Consider the following 15775-nt stretch of genomic DNA (forward strand, 5'->3'; position numbering starts at 1 on the left):
AATGGAATGCAGCCTTCAATAAGGTTATTAATTTCAACTGTGCTTTTCCTGCAACATGTTTGTGAGGTTAATGTCTTCTCTGCCTTCTAACAGGAAAGAACTGGCACCACATCTTGAAATACACCCAATCAGTAAACACCGTCAGAAATACAGTGACAAGGTGCTTGTGGTTATATATTTATGTATGTGGTGTTGCAGATTAACTATTGTAGTAAGGTGGGACCAGGGTACCATTGGCTGAGCACTATCCACCCATCTTTGCGACCTTCAAGCAAAAGGAAGAGTCGGCTGCTGAGTGTCACACACTGAGAGGAGAAGGACTGCTGTGTTCTCTCTGAACCTGCTCAACATGTTTAAAGTCGTACATCGTCTGGCTGGTCGTTGTGCAGTTTTATCAGGACAGTCCTGCTGTTCACCTGCGTCGGCCAAACTTCACCTGGGAGTGGGTGAGTTACCATGGGGATGATGATCAATATGATTGATCCTGGTTTGTTGCTAATGATTATATAGCCAGTTGAGGAGGAATTGTATGCAGCCACTTAAAGTATAATATCAGATGGCAATACACATTTTCTGGTAAATTATAACAGCTTGTTAATTTAATAATGATTTAGCTAATGTATTGTGAAAGTAATCTGTCTTTGTCTGTGTAAAACTCAGGAGTCAGAGATAAACATTGTCTGGGGTGTTATAAGCCCAAAAGCAAGACTTTATATTGTGAAATTAAAAATTAAAAAAGCAATGAAAAATATATTTTTTTAAAGTACATACTGTACTTCACTCAAGTGCTATTTAATATCACAATGGAAAACGGGAAGTATAGTTATTCCTGTGTTGCACAATTTGAAGTTAATGTGGTTAAACCATCAACCAGGTTATCCTTTAAATGAAGTTGCAATTGACAATAATAATGATAATTCAGAATGAGGTTCAATTACATGTTTTCATCACATGTGTTTTTATCTGTAGATAATAAGTAGCCTGGGAGGAGGTCTCTGAATCACTGCCAACATCAGTGGAATCATGTTACAATATCTAGATCATATAAACATTCCCCAATATCATGGCAGTGTCATGGTAAAGCCATAATGACATCTCCTGTACCTCATTCTGAATTTGAATCAAATACTTTTCTCAGGCGCAGTATGTCAGAAACCAGCCCACAGACATCGTCCCGCAGACCTCCCAGAGATGCCCTCATGTGACTTCAAACCAGGGGAATACAAGGTAAGAGGGTTGTGGCATCAAGGAAAGGTCTGCACTGTGGGGCCCTGATTCTGAAATTGCTTTAGTTTAAAAATGTCAAATCGTATTGTGTCATACAAAGATGGTGTAATAAGATATGTATCGGCCATAAGAAAAAACATTAACCTTTGGATCGTGAAACAAGAAAAGTCAAGGGATAAAATAACTATAATATAATAATCAGGATTTGTTTCCTTGGGACCTTTAACATTTGTACTAAATGTTGTTGCAATTCATCCAATATTTGTATTTAAACTTAAACTTAAAACACACACAACCTTAGGGGGAGAAGGTAGCTTAAGTAAGCTACCTTCTCCTTAGGGGGAGAAGGTAGCTTACTTACTTTCAAAGTAGCTTACTAAAAAAAAGGGTCACAATCTTCTTATACTTTAACTATTTTCTTGTGATTAATTTTCATCCAGGGCATGTCCAAAGAGCGGATAATGGAGATCCGCAGGAAGAACTGCAACCCCATGACCATGAAGATAACCTACTATAAGAAACCAGTGTTCCTCCATCAGGGATACATGCAGTGGCTGTGGGATTTTGACGGGAATAGATATCTGGATCTATTTGCTGGTGTGGCGACTGTCAGTGTGGGCCACTGCCACCCGTAAGGTCCCTTTCTATAGCAGATAGATAGAATGTTGGAGTTTAAAATACCGATTTCAGTCAAAAATCACTGTTCATTGTTACACTAACTTGGACATATGTGGGTACAGGAAAGTTGCAGCAGCCCTACAGAGGCAGTTGAGCAAATTGTGGCATACTACAAACATCTATGTCAATCCTACTCTCCATGAGTACAGTGAGAAACTAGCCTCCCACTTACCGGATCCTCTCAAGGTAACATGGTGGATTTGATTTTTTACCAGATCAGCAGAGTGGAGCCTGGATAAATATGTAAGCTGGTAATCAAATATTTGTTCCACTGTCCAGGTTGTATATCTGACCAACAGCGGCTCAGAAGCCAATGACCTGGCCATGCTGATGGCTCGACTTCACACAGGCAACTTTGACCTCCTCACTTTAAGGTCATTATAACAACATGAAAATAAGTAATAATGTTTTAAAACATTACTCGTGAGTATAAGCTGTTACTCTTACTCACTCAATATTTTAAAGCTTGATATCTTGAGTGAAGTTTGATTTTTTTTTTGCGTAAATCCTCCAGAGGATCATACCACGGTGGCACCCAACAGACCATGGGTCTTACCTCCAACTCATCGTACAAATACCCCATCGCCACTAGTTCAGGCTGCACACACGTACGTATACATTCATGCATTGCAGTGTCATATGACAGCTTTTTGACTTTTCTGCTTACAATGTTATGGCAGCACTCCAAGTTTGATGATGATTCTTTGTACTGCCTTAATGAGTGAGTGTTGCTGACTCGGTTTCTGCCCGAACAAACAGATCATGTGTCCTGATGTGTTCAGAGGTCCGTGGGGAGGAAGCCACTGCAGGGACTCTCCTGTGCAGACCACCAGACAATGTAGCTGTGCCCAAGGTACAAAAAACACATGCATTGTGTTGACATGAAACTGTTCTCCATGATAAACACATGCACCAATAGCTCAACACACTCTCTTATCTCTGTTGGTGCTCTCATGAATGGCCTAACTCAATACAGTTGTCTGTGTGACTAAGCATTAAGCTCCTTTTGCAATACAACAAAATGGGAATATAAAATGATAAGAACTGCTTTGGCAACACTGCATTTTACATGCTTGTTTGTCACAAAAACATTTCTTTGTTCCCACAGGTCATTGCCTGGCAAATGATCAATACATCGGACAGCTCAAAGAGACATTTGCTACGAGTGTCCCAAGTCGAATTGCTGGTTTCTTTGGAGAGCCTATTCAGGTACTCTATTCTGTTTTGTAGTATTGACCTGAAAAAGTCAGAATTTTAATATTAATTTTATTCGTGCCATTCATGTCCATTGTTTTCTCATGTTCAGTATGACTGTTAGTGTTAAGAAGCAACATATGTGAATCTGTTTTGGTTTTCACAGGGAATGGGAGGAGCTGTGCAGTACCCTAAGAATTACTTAAAGGAGGCTTACCAACTTGTGAGAGAGAGAGGAGGGGTCTGCATTGCTGATGAGGTAGGATACACAAAGATATGTTAAATAATATGTTCATTTAAAAAATTGTCAAACTAATCTGTTTTGCACCATCAGGTCCAGACAGGATTTGGGCGAACAGGAAGCCACTTCTGGGGTTTCCAAGGTCATGATGTCCTTCCTGATATGGTTACCATGGCAAAGGGCATCGGTGATGGCTTCCCAATGGGAGCTGTTGTTACAACACCAGGTGAGATTATACTACAATAAGTCAATACAATGTGAGATTCAACTGTAAAACATAAATACGGAGGTGTAAGCTTGTTTTTTTCATGTGTTTTCCAGAAATTGCTGCTTCCTTTGCTAAGGCCTTCCACTTCAACACCTTTGGAGGAGGTCCCTTGGCTTGTGCGGTTGCTTCATCAGTGCTTGATGTAATAATTAATCAGACCTGACGGGAAATAGTCAAAACTGAAGGAATCTGTCGTACAATATCTCATTAGCTGATTTTTAAAACACTTTTTCTGTTAGAGTCATGTACTGCTACAACAAGGCAATTATTTTATAAGATAGGAGAAGATGTTACAAAGACACATTTTTATTGAGAGAATAAAAAACAGAGTGCTCTTTAGACTATACTAGCCTGGCAGACAAGAATTGTCACATCAACACCATTTCCTGGTGTGACCAGGCCTGAACTTGACAATTAGTGTCAGTGACATTAAAATAGATTAATAAATGAAGTTGGACATGATAATTATAAGATTTTTACTCAACAGACTATCAAAGAAGACGACACACAGCAGAACAGTCATAATGTGGGCACCTATCTGATGACAGAACTGGCAAAACTAAGAGACACGTATGAGATAATCGGTGATGTGCGTGGGAAAGGCCTGCAGATTGGTGTTGAAATGGTGACAAATAACAAGGTATTGTAACAGAAGTGAATCTCACCTCTCTTACTGTTTTCTAGCCTCATCTTAGTGAACCTGTTGCATCCCACAAGTATATAAAGAAATGCCTTTTGGTAGGCTACTTTGAATTACAGTTCAAATTATTGATAGACCAAGAAGAATACTTTTTTATATTGATTAACAGATGTAGCCACATCCACTTTATTTACCTCTTCTCTGTCGTCCACAGGCCAGCAGAGACCCGCTGTCTCCTGAGGCAATGAGTGAGATATTTGAGGACATCAAGGACATGGGAGTCCTGATAGGAAAAGGAGGAGTCTACGGACAGGTAACATAACTCACAATCATGGCAGATTAACAAACATACATAACAAAACCATTTAAACCAATGACACTTGTTAACTACTCGGCCATTTGACCAGCCTATGCATCTCCCCATCATTACCTCATGTGCCTGCAGTGACACAGAATAAAGCTCCTGATTGGTTATGCATGTTTTCCTCTAAACTCCTTCTTCTCTTCCGTTTTCTTACCACGTAAGGCTTTCCGCATCCAACCTCCCATGTGCATCACAAAGGAAGATGTTAAATTCTTCCTGGCTGTTTTTAAAAAGGCCATCCAACGATACATGGACAAAGAATGAACAGTTCAGAGGAGTGGGTCCATGCCAAGGATCAAACCTGGAAAACACTAGCACTCATCAGTAGACTGCATTTTTGTAAGTCTTTGTATTATACAAATGTAATTGTTAATAATCTGCTGTTGTGTCCTGATGTGGAAGACTTTTTTAAAAGGGAATTTTAACAGTCAACTATGATATGCATGTTAGAGACATGAAGACACCCTGGCTGCTGCCTCCTCATCTTAACACTGAGCAAACAGCACTACTCCTTATATGTATGTTGATCTTAATTAGTTTAGCTGTTTATATCTGTTCAGAATGCAATAACTATCTCATATTTGATGTAGAAACAATTTGTGCTTTAATGATTTACTTAACGGTGTGTAGGGTTTGGCAGCATCTAGTGACCCTCTCATTATGTATCTATGAAGGGCTCATTCTTAGTTAATGAAAACATGACACGAAGGAAAACAAAATGTGAATACAAACCATATCGGCTATAGATCTTCCTTAAAGTTACACCTTTGAATGTGCTTTTTTTTGCCATGTTTTATCTATCACCATTAAAAAAGGCATATGAAAAGTTATAAGTGCATGTTTGGTACATCCATGGTTAATAAAGGCTTTCATGTAAAACATTTCATAGTTGTTGTATGCATAGCAATGTGCAGTATTTTATTGTATGATGTTGTTATACCATTAGAGATCTTAATGACAAACCAAGAGAATTCCCAAAACAGTTAAGGATGTCATGATATTGTTACATATAATTCTGGCATTGTTCATCCGAATAGAGACGCTTATAAGTTACTGGGATACCAATCATACCAACCTAAAAGACTCATCAGAGTCTCAGTCGTTCATACATACATAACTGTCTCACTGAACAGGGTTTTTATGTAATTTAATAAGAAACATATCCGCCCTCATTCAGCAACCCAGCCCATTAAAAGTCCACTTTTGGTTTCCATCCGAAAAGTCTTCTTGGCCGAGGAAGGTTCCTAACTGAGGGAAATGATCCAGATGGTGGCAATGATACGAGCGGGTCAAATTCCCAAAATGCTTAGGAAATACTTTCTTTTTTATCTCCTTTAGCATTGTATACACTTTACAATCCTTGGAAACAAGTAAAGGAGATAATGCATTCCCACAAATGTTTGTAGCAGCGACATTTAAAGCTGTTGTATAATTAAAAAGCCTAGTGTAAGTGTAGTCTGCTTCTCTTAGCACCATGGAAGTCTTTTCATAATTTCCCCTTCAAATCTTTCCTTCTCATGACGTTTTTCATGGAGGGCAAGGAAAAGTGGTGAGGAAAAGACATTGGACATCATTTTTTGCCTAGTCAACCGCAGCCAACCTCTTTTAGGTTCATCCGTCCAGATGAAGTGTTATCTGTTCTTCTTCTTGTCTTTTTTGCTCTTGGTCGTTGAGCTTTGAGGGGCTTTTGAGGAGATGGCGATGGCGTGACCGCTGGTCTTCAGATGGTCGAACAACTTGTTTCTTGTGGGGAACTCAGTGTGGCAGATCACACAGTTGAGGATTACTTCCTTCTGGAAGGGGAAATGGGTCATGAGATTTAATATCACAAGTATGGATCATCTTCGTACAGTAAATCATATTATGAGATTGATTTTGGTAACTCAAAATGTGTAATGATACATTCTTAAAAATCTCTGCCATAAATACTGTGTTTAACTGAACAAACCTCAGGACACGGTTCTTCTTCTTCTTCTTCTTCTTTTGCTTCTGTGGTTGACTTTGCATTCTTCGGTTTGTCCTTTCCTCCCGCCTTCTTCCCTTTGGTCTTCCCAGAGCTAGGCAACATTCAGATGACAAATAAGCAAACATTTAAGAAAAGACTACAGCAACATTACAGTACAAACAAAGTCTATGCTACCTACCCAACAGTAAACGCAGTTAGTTTTATTTTCTTGGTCCCCTTTGAGCAGAATGGATATGAATAATCAGCCATTATTGCCGAAATGTTCCTGCCCCAGAGCATAAAACCACCAGTAGTTCCAAAGACTACAGATTTTTTAACAAATCCTAAGAACCAGACATTGACAAGTTTCCTTAAGAATACTATAGAGATCTGTGCTGACCTTTTCACTTCTGTGGGGGCGGGATCCTCCTGTTTCTCTGTCTCTGTGGGGGGGGCGGGATCATCTTTTTTCTCCAGCTCTGTGGGGGCGGGATCCTCCTGTTTCTCCGCCTCTGTCGGGTTCTCTGACTTCTCGGGGGCATCTTCCTCGCAGGTTGTCGGTGTCTGTTTCTCTTCCTCTTCCTCTTCCTCCGGAGCACTCTGCTACACAGGAGAACACCATTAATATAAAGAAAGCTTATTGTGAAGGTTCGATAAACCTTTAAACAAAATAAAATCTATTATTCACCTGTGCTACTTTCTGCAATTTCTTTTTCCTCTTTTGCTTCTTGGACAGCCTGTGAAGGTGAAATAAAGATTGGATAGATTATATAAAATGCTGATGCTCTTACCACCCTGAAAAGCATGTGTAAAGTGAGTAAGTGGCTACATACCTTTGCCTTGGCTTGTCTTCCTCCTCCTCTTCCTCCTCCTCCTCATCTTCCAGCTTATTTTCATCCTTTCCGTTCACATTCAAACCAAGTGAATCATCTTCCTCCTCCAGCTGTTGCCGTAGTAATGCCACCATCTCCCGGTGCTTTTTGGATTTTTGATGGTTCTTCATGCTGTTGAGAAGAAGATAAACAAACTATAAAATAAAATGTAAAAAGGTAATAATACAGCAGATTAAGCAAGAGTAAAGAGAATATATATATATACCAATTGTCCAAAGCCAAATTACTCACGCTTTATCTGATTTGAAGGATTTGTCACAGGCTGGGCAGTAGAGACTTTCATAATAATCATCCATCGTCAACTCGTCTCCATTAGGCTGTTCTACATCTGTAAATGAATATTTAAACATTTAAATAAAAGGCACCACACACAAACTAAAAATAATCTCTGGAGAAGCCGACACCATTGGCTAGCCCGACGTAGTATAAGACGCTGCATTTGAGATTGTTATAACTAGGGGTGCAACAACTAATCGACTTAATCGATTACCAAATTAGTTGCCAACTAATTCAGTCGTCGATTCGTTGGTGACGTCATCACGTGTGTTTTACGCGCCGTTAAGCTCCAACGTTATCGGTCTTTTTATTGGTACTGGACACATTTAAAAAATACATGTCATGTATTATTGCTACAAAAACATTACATCGCAGTCTTATTGTCGCCAACTCGTTTCTAATATGCAAAAAGACAAACAAATGCGTCTATGATGTATTTTCGATCAGACGAGATCTCTCTCCCCCGTCTGTGTGCGAGGGGGCGGGGCAGTTTACACACACGCAGCTGCTACATGCAGCGGAGCACACTGCGGAGATGGCGGAGAGAACGTGCTCCGAGGTGTGGTTAAACTTTACCCGTCTCGATGTGGACAATGCTCGTTGCCAAAAGTGCAATAAGAGTTTAGCATGTAAGGGCGGTAACACGAGCAATTTGTCTAAACATTTATCAAAAGTGCTCCACATGCAGACGGAGGAATGTACCGGGTTCGACTGTCTTTCTAGCAGCTCAGTAGCCCCCTCCACGAGTAACGTTTCCACGTCAGGTGTTATGTATGCTAGCAGCAACACACGGAGTTAACTACATTATACAAACATGGGTTAATGATTAGAGGAAACTGAGTTATTTATTTTGTTAAAGTTTCAGCTATTCTGTTCACAGTTCTGTCATCACATTATTTAATACGATTTGTTAAAACATTGTTGTTTCTTTTGATGTGAAATATTATGTATTTAATTTAAATTAAAAGCAATGTTAGTTTTGTTCAAAATGTGTTTAGTTAATTTAATAATATATGTATTTTTGAATCAAGTATTCATCTTTATTGTCTTCATTGTTAGTTTCCACATGCCTAAAACAACCTCAAGCTAAATCTAAAAGTTGATGGCTAAATAAGAGCGTTTGAGAAATTGTGCAAGGCGTAATAGTTCGAATAGTCGATTAATCGTTTCATTAATCGATTATCAAATTAGTCGTTTGTTGCAGCCCTAGTTATAACATTTAAGTGCAGAAGTATATTGAGTCTCACTGACCGTCTCCCTCATCACCGTTCTTCTCCCTTGGGTCTATTCCCAACTCTTCATCCTCACTTTCTGATCCATCTCCAAACTCCTTTCCATACTGAGCCTCCATCTGCTGCAGCTCCTTCTCAAGTTCAGACATGGCCGCCCAGCTCTGCTCCTTGTAGTCCTCTGCCATTCTGGTATGGATATAAAACAAAGTATAATGAGTATGATGACTAAAGAGAGATAAATAAATGTCACAATTAAGTCACTATGCATCCACTTACTTGGCATGGCTAAGCTTCTGCTTCCTCCTCATCTCCTCCGCCTTCTTGATCTTCTCGGCGTTCTGCTCCTCCACCAGCTTCCTGTGGGCCAGCACGCGCCGGTCACGCTTGCGGACAAAAGCCACGAGTTGTCGCACAAGCTCGTTGCGCTCTTTCCGAGACTTCTCTCTGGTCTTCTTGTTATCCTTCTCCATAGCTCTTTTCTCCCAGCGGTTGGATGCGTGCCTCGTATCATACTCCTCCTTCCAGGCAAAGTTTTTACGAGTGCAGAAGCTCTGCCAGTAGCCGTAAAACACGTGCACTACCTGTAATATAGAAATAGAGACAGATTAAACACACAAGCTGCGTAAAAGTAAGTCTTTAGTTTTGTTTTATTTAGAGAAAGTATCATGGAAAGCTATTCTAGTAATTGTATAAAGAACATCTACAAATCCAACAGAGGAACGAGTTTTGAGACAAAAATGTGTTTTTTGCTTACAGTATCATAGTCACTCTCAGAGTCTCCAAAAGTAGGAAAATCCTCTTCATCATCATCGTCTTCCACCTTGCTGTGCTCCATCTCCTCCTTAACAATGGACTCAAAGAGGTTTCTGTAGACTGTGTAAAAACTCTAAGGGAAAGACAGATTGATTAGTGATTGATCGATCTTGTTTTATTTGACATTTTCCTTGCCTGAAGATGATAACAGAAATGACCTGGTTGAAGGTTTTGATGTGACGTTTGTGAGTTTGGAAACAACATGAACTAACCTTCTCGTCATCTCCGAAGCCAGAGTAGCAGGTGACTGTGAAATACTGCAGGAGGTCAATGCTGTCATCTGCATAATCTCCAGTGATTCCTCCTTTCAGAAGAGCCTCTCTGTGATTGTCATACCTGCAACACAGAGGAAAACCGACGTATCAACCTAAGGCTTTTTTAACCCACACAGTTAGTACATACAAAAAAGTTTTAGAGAAAGATATGATTCTTAACATCCAAGCCCAGCAAATGTCATAATGATTGCAAATGTTGAAATGAGTGTACAAACCAAGCTCTCTCCTGTGGATCACTTAGGACATCATAAGCTGCCTGAATCAGCTTAAAATACTCCGCCGCCTCATCAGGATTGTCCAAGTTTTTATCTACAAAATGTCATGGATGCAAAACACTGTTGTTATAATAGGAAGGTTTGAGAGAATAATAGCCATATAATTCACCATCATAATGTAGTGTAACATGTCACTCTAAAATGGCACATATACTCATAGCAAACCTAAGAGTGAACCACTATTCAATTAGGATAAATGACCAATACGTCAACATTATTATTCCACTGTAATACAGATGCTTTTACATCAGATAGCGATTATAATGCTATTTAGTAGGTCCATGAGATGTTGTACTTACCTGGATGCCATTTTAATGCTAATTTACGATATGCTTTCTTCAATTCATCGTCTCCTGCGTCTCGTTTCACGCATAATATTTCATAGTGACACTTCATTGTAAGCTAATGGTTAAGACAAACTTCACTTTAGAAGAAGTGATTAGATGTCCGTTGACAGACGAAGCTAACTTTAGCATCTACCTATGCTAACTGCAGCATGCTAGCATAAGAGCAGCTTTAATTGATCTGTTAAACAATCCTTACTTCTCAGATGATAGCCAGAGTATATTAATATTTAGCGTAACATATTACAATTATATAAATATATAATTTTTGATATAACCGATACTTTAAGACCGGTTGTTGAAACCATAATCATGGATATATCTGTAATGAGTTGTGCCGCTAAATCTCGCGAGAGTTGCTCTTCTTCACTATAATTTCGGCAGATAAGAAGCTGTCATCGAGTGGTGCTGCCCTCTAGCGTTTCAATTGGAATCAACATATTACTCGGCTGTGCATGGATGGATTATTTATAACTGTCTCTACCCTGTTCTGTCCTTGAAATCCTGACAGTGGCCCTAATACATTAAATGCATGTTACATTTAAAATAATTATAAAATAAGATAATTCAATCACTTTTTCATTCCAGTTAGTCAAACATTTCTGAAAAAACTTCTTCAGGAGCTTACTGTGTATGCCTATAATGTTGTACTTATTTCACTATCATAAAACCATACATTATTGGTAGAACCTTTTGGTAAGAAATATTGAATGCAAAAAAGTTTATCAAATTATTTCTTGTAAATAATTTGTTTAATTTCATAATGACTGTAAAAACAATACTGTATATATTTCTCTCAGCATCAGAAGCATGTTTGGTTTTGATTGTTTCTTTGAGTTCACAGAAAGTGCAAGACTACTCAACAACACTTGTATGTCTCTGTATATGCGATGCAAATGTGTAATGTAGACCACTTTGATTTTAATAAGGTAACATTTTAGTGTGCACTATGCAGTACCACCTCCTCGCCACAGGGGGCGCTTCCTCTGCTCTGTCCGCACGTGTGTTGTTGGAGTCAGATTCTGCGCGAGATCTGTGTTGGCGTAAAAAACATGTCGGCGTTCAAGAGAAAACGTGGAGGACAGGCTCCTGGAAATAAAAAAGCAAAGAAAGCAAAATTTGTAGCAGATACAAGTGAAGCACCGAAAGAAAATGAACAGGAGAAGACACATGAAATTACAGTTCCAGCACCGGTTTCACAGGTAAGTGGTTGTGGTTGTTATTAGCCACATACGATGGTAGCTAAGCTAAGTTATTAAACGGGGGTTTGTTTTATCTAAGTTATTTATTGTAATTATTATACGTAACCACTTATAATTTGTAGCTTTATCATATACATTGTTTTTAATAAAGTTATTGTTGTTAAAACTTTCACTCACACAACAGGGCCAAGCTAACATTGGATTTCCTGACTATTATTTTAGATTAAAAGTCCATCTGAATCAACGGGGAAATGTCTGAAACTCTACAATTATACCCGGTTTTTATTTGTTTTATATTCTAAATTAACTTCTCTTGAACAGGGCAAATGGAAAAACAAGGAAAGGGTTCTCATTTTCTCCTCAAGAGGCATCAACTACAGAACAAGACACATGATGCAGGACCTGAGGACCATGATGCCTCATTCAAAAGCAGGTTAGTGCCTGTTGTCATATAAAGAATCATTCCTCCCAACCAACAAGTGCTGTCTCCACTTTATCACCCATGTTGAGATAATGTTTTCATTTACGCTGCCATATTAATGAGGTAGTTCTTTGTGTTTGTCAGATACAAAGATGGACAGAAAGGACAAGCTGTTTGTTGTTAATGAGGTGAGGGTGCTACTCAAAGTTCGAACGCCATGTTTTATCACATGCATTACAGCATAACTGAACATCTGCATTTCCCCAGGTGTGTGAGATCAAAAACTGCAACAAATGCATCTTCTTTGAGGCCAAGAAGAAGCAGGACCTCTACATGTGGTGAGTATTTGATCTATGTTGCATTCTGAGATTAGGATTTTGTAGTGAGTGGTGTACAACATATTTAAAGCAAATTCATGTATATTCTTACCTTACAGGGTTGCAAACAGCCCTCATGGACCTTCTGCAAAGTTTCTGGTTCAAAACAGTGAGTAACGTTTATGTAGTTTATGTATATTTGTTTCGGTTTGCAACAAATGCACTACGGACAGAATGCAGAGCTACTTAAGTGAGACGATGCAGACAATGTGTTGTTAAATAATGTTCTTATAGCAAACAAAATGTGTGTTTCATTTGTATTTCATTGGATGCAATACAAAAATGAACTCGATGTATGGACCATGGGCCGCCCTGCTATCTAAATATCAATCATCAGCCATCGAAAAACCCCATATTGGACAACTACCTATTGTATATGATTGTTTCCTCCTCAGTTCACACACTGGCTGAACTCAAGATGACAGGAAACTGCCTCAAAGGATCCAGGCCGCTGCTGTCCTTCGATCCTGTAAGTAGCACTGGGCAGAGAGAGACATGTCTTCAGTTATTTAATATCTCTTCAGTGGTGTGCAACAAATACCTGTGCTTTCATCTATTCACAATGAAACATTATTTGTACTAAACCCACTCATTTCTAATTTGATTCTGATGCATTATGAAAAATAAAAACCTCCACACTCTTTACACCAGGGGTACTCAAACTTTTTTGTTAAAGGTCCACTTGTGAATTTTATACAAGGTCACTGGTCCGGATCAGTGCCAGTAAAGTCCCCCCCTGAAATTAAGAAGCAGTTTCAGCGCGCTATGCATGGGAACCCCTTGAGGGGGTTTCCCGACATGTCGTTGCAGTACATTTAAAGGGTGTTTCATGTTGTCGTTGCTGTGGACCTTCTTAAATCTTCTTTGGGGGCCCTCTTCTGGTCCAAGCACTTGCCTGCCTTGCCTGTCGGCAAACGGCGCCCCTGTATACACACACATACAATACATACATAGGCCTACAGTATGATGGCTTGAACTAGTGGGAGAAATGGCACTGTTTGTCTGTAGCCAATGCCTTGAACCTCGGCAAAAAAGGCATTCGAAAGTCAAGGTAAACTTGCGGTTAACTGCAATGCGTGTCACGCTCGCGCACACAAGTAAATATATATGCTCGTTCATTCTCACAACGCGTCAGACACAAGAAAATATACATTAATTTACATCAGAATCTTTTTTTTTTGATAATGGGACACAGGGTTCGGTCCGGATTGATTTGCAGTTCAGTCCGGACCTTGAGAAGCCCTGGTTTACACTATTAGTACATCGTTTCACATCAGCGATCTTAGTAATGAGGGATCTTGGGTTTCTCAGTTTATGGTACAAACTGGCTGAAGCACGCATTAATGCATGCTTCTTGCACTATTTCTATTCTATTTTATTTGTATTTACTTGCACTATTGTATCTGTTTTATTGTGTTGGACTGTTGGAGGAGCCTGTGACCTAAGATTGTAATTGACATAACTTCACTGTAGCTATGTACAAATGACAATAAAAGCCTTGAATCTTGATGGATGTTGTTTGTTTTCTCCACAGAAATTTGACTCGGAGCCTCACTTTGCTGTACTGAAGGAGCTCTTCACCCAGGTATGTGTACAAGATGCAAACATGAGCCATTCATATACAATTGGTAATAATCTATCAAATACCTTTTGTTCAACTGTAGTCAGAGGATGGCATCGTGCAAATGTGAGCGAGCCTAACAGTGTTGTTTACTGTAATGTACAACCATTAAACATTACGTTTATTTTGTGTTATCTAAATTGAGATAGACAGTGTTGTAGTAGTTTACTTTATGTAATATGACTTTGCTGTTGTCATTGATTGTATAGATCCAACAATAAGCAAGCTTTCATTTGTTAGATCACTAAGAAGTTGGTATATCTGCATTTTTAAAAATTAAAATACCTTTTTGTTTTAGACCTTTTCCACCCCACGGTACCACCCTAAGAGTCAGCCTTTTGTGGACCACGTCTTTACATTCACCATTAATGACGACAGGATATGGTTCAGAAACTACCAGGTAATGTTCCACTATTCCTCCCAAGGCTTTAATCATCTTTTTTAGTTGGGTTCAGTGTTGAGACTTCATTAGAAATGTTGTAACTTTGCAATAATATTTCTGTGCCACTTTCAGATCATGGAGGAGGACGCCGCTCTTGTGGAGATCGGCCCTCGCTTTGTTCTCAACCTCATCAAGGTCTTCCAGGGGAGCTTTGGAGGACCTACGCTCTTTGAGAACCCCAACTTCACATCTCCTAACATGGTGAGGATCCACTGTATGCTAGTTTAGATTATAAGCATGTGATGTGTATATAACTTTAGAAAAGAATGTCTGACTTTTTGTCACCTTCCTCTTCACACCTCCAGCACCGGAGACAGATCCGACTAGCCGCGGCAGCCAGAGTGCGTGAGAAGCAGATGGTGAAGGAGTTGCAGAAACTGAAGCGAGCTGGAACAAAGGAGGACGTGACTATAGATGTTACAGCTGACGTCTTCCTGACACCGGCTGATGAGACGCCTGTTCTCATTCAAACGGAAGCGCCTGAGCCCAAAGTAGTGAAGAAAAACAAACACAAAGCTTTCAAAAGGCAAAGGATGGCACGCAAATAACTGGATGGACTGGAATGCGCTGAGTGAATGGCTTACTGCTGCCATGATTCAATGTTGCCTCCAGTCAATGTGGTGATGCAACATTGCAGTCAGGGTTAAAGTCCAATATGAGTTTTTTGATAGCATACAAGAAGATTTTATGTACAACTTTTCATTTAATTACCAGTATTGGAGGACACTGGCCTGCACATGTTTTGTTTAATATCTGTTGGCATATTTGATATTATTCTCCCTCACTCTGAAATACTGTGTAAACTGTAGCTGGCCATTTGAGTCTCAGCTTTAACAATACTGCAAATAATGTTTCCATGCCTTTTTGATAAAAGTAAATATTCCATCAGTGTAAAAAAAAAAACAGTATTGATTTTGAGTGACTAAAGTTGCTTTCTATGTCATGAAAATTAAACAATTTAAACCTACTGTGTGTCATCTGATATACTCAAAACAAATGGTGGTCAAATGTGTGTGAGTATTCACATTCAACATGGAAAACAAGGCA

The 15775-nt window shown here is 39.3% G+C and overlaps 3 protein-coding genes across 4 annotated transcripts; 2 read left to right on the forward strand and 1 right to left on the reverse strand.

Moving 5' to 3' along the window:
* Positions 1-349: 349 nt before the first annotated feature.
* On the forward strand, positions 350-5472 carry LOC117539284 (alanine--glyoxylate aminotransferase 2, mitochondrial-like). The gene is made up of 14 exons (XM_034205340.1): positions 350-446; positions 1139-1227; positions 1668-1858; positions 1968-2091; positions 2185-2279; positions 2420-2513; positions 2665-2758; positions 3014-3114; positions 3266-3358; positions 3434-3566; positions 3662-3750; positions 4096-4248; positions 4463-4561; positions 4775-5472. Exons 1-14 carry the CDS (start codon positions 350-352, stop codon positions 4874-4876), a joined length of 1554 nt encoding a protein of 517 aa, XP_034061231.1. The 3' UTR covers positions 4877-5472.
* Positions 5473-5493: 21 nt separating this feature from the next.
* On the reverse strand, positions 5494-11029 carry dnajc21 (DnaJ heat shock protein family (Hsp40) member C21). Of its 2 annotated transcripts, none has more exons than XM_034205325.1 (12): positions 10621-11029; positions 10262-10355; positions 9984-10107; positions 9713-9844; positions 9235-9539; positions 8978-9144; positions 7682-7778; positions 7391-7561; positions 7246-7294; positions 6958-7157; positions 6561-6669; positions 5494-6405 (listed from the first exon to the last, which is right to left on the reverse strand). In XM_034205325.1, the coding sequence occupies exons 1-12, from the start codon at positions 10715-10717 to the stop codon at positions 6244-6246; spliced, it is 1707 nt and encodes a 568-aa protein (XP_034061216.1). In that variant the 5' UTR covers positions 10718-11029; the 3' UTR covers positions 5494-6243. The 2 variants fall into 2 exon arrangements, with proteins under 2 accessions (XP_034061216.1, XP_034061206.1); XM_034205315.1 differs by having other exon boundaries at positions 6958-7160.
* A 626-nt stretch (positions 11030-11655) lies between these two features.
* bxdc2 (brix domain containing 2) lies at positions 11656-15695 on the forward strand. The gene is made up of 10 exons (XM_034204883.1): positions 11656-11867; positions 12189-12300; positions 12433-12476; positions 12556-12626; positions 12725-12774; positions 13061-13134; positions 14200-14250; positions 14585-14686; positions 14801-14929; positions 15034-15695. The coding sequence occupies exons 1-10, from the start codon at positions 11718-11720 to the stop codon at positions 15274-15276; spliced, it is 1026 nt and encodes a 341-aa protein (XP_034060774.1). The 5' UTR covers positions 11656-11717; the 3' UTR covers positions 15277-15695.
* Positions 15696-15775: the final 80 nt, after the last annotated feature.

The sequence above is a fragment of the Gymnodraco acuticeps genome, unplaced genomic scaffold (assembly GCF_902827175.1).
Source record: "Gymnodraco acuticeps unplaced genomic scaffold, fGymAcu1.1, whole genome shotgun sequence".
NCBI lineage: Eukaryota > Metazoa > Chordata > Actinopteri > Perciformes > Bathydraconidae > Gymnodraco > Gymnodraco acuticeps.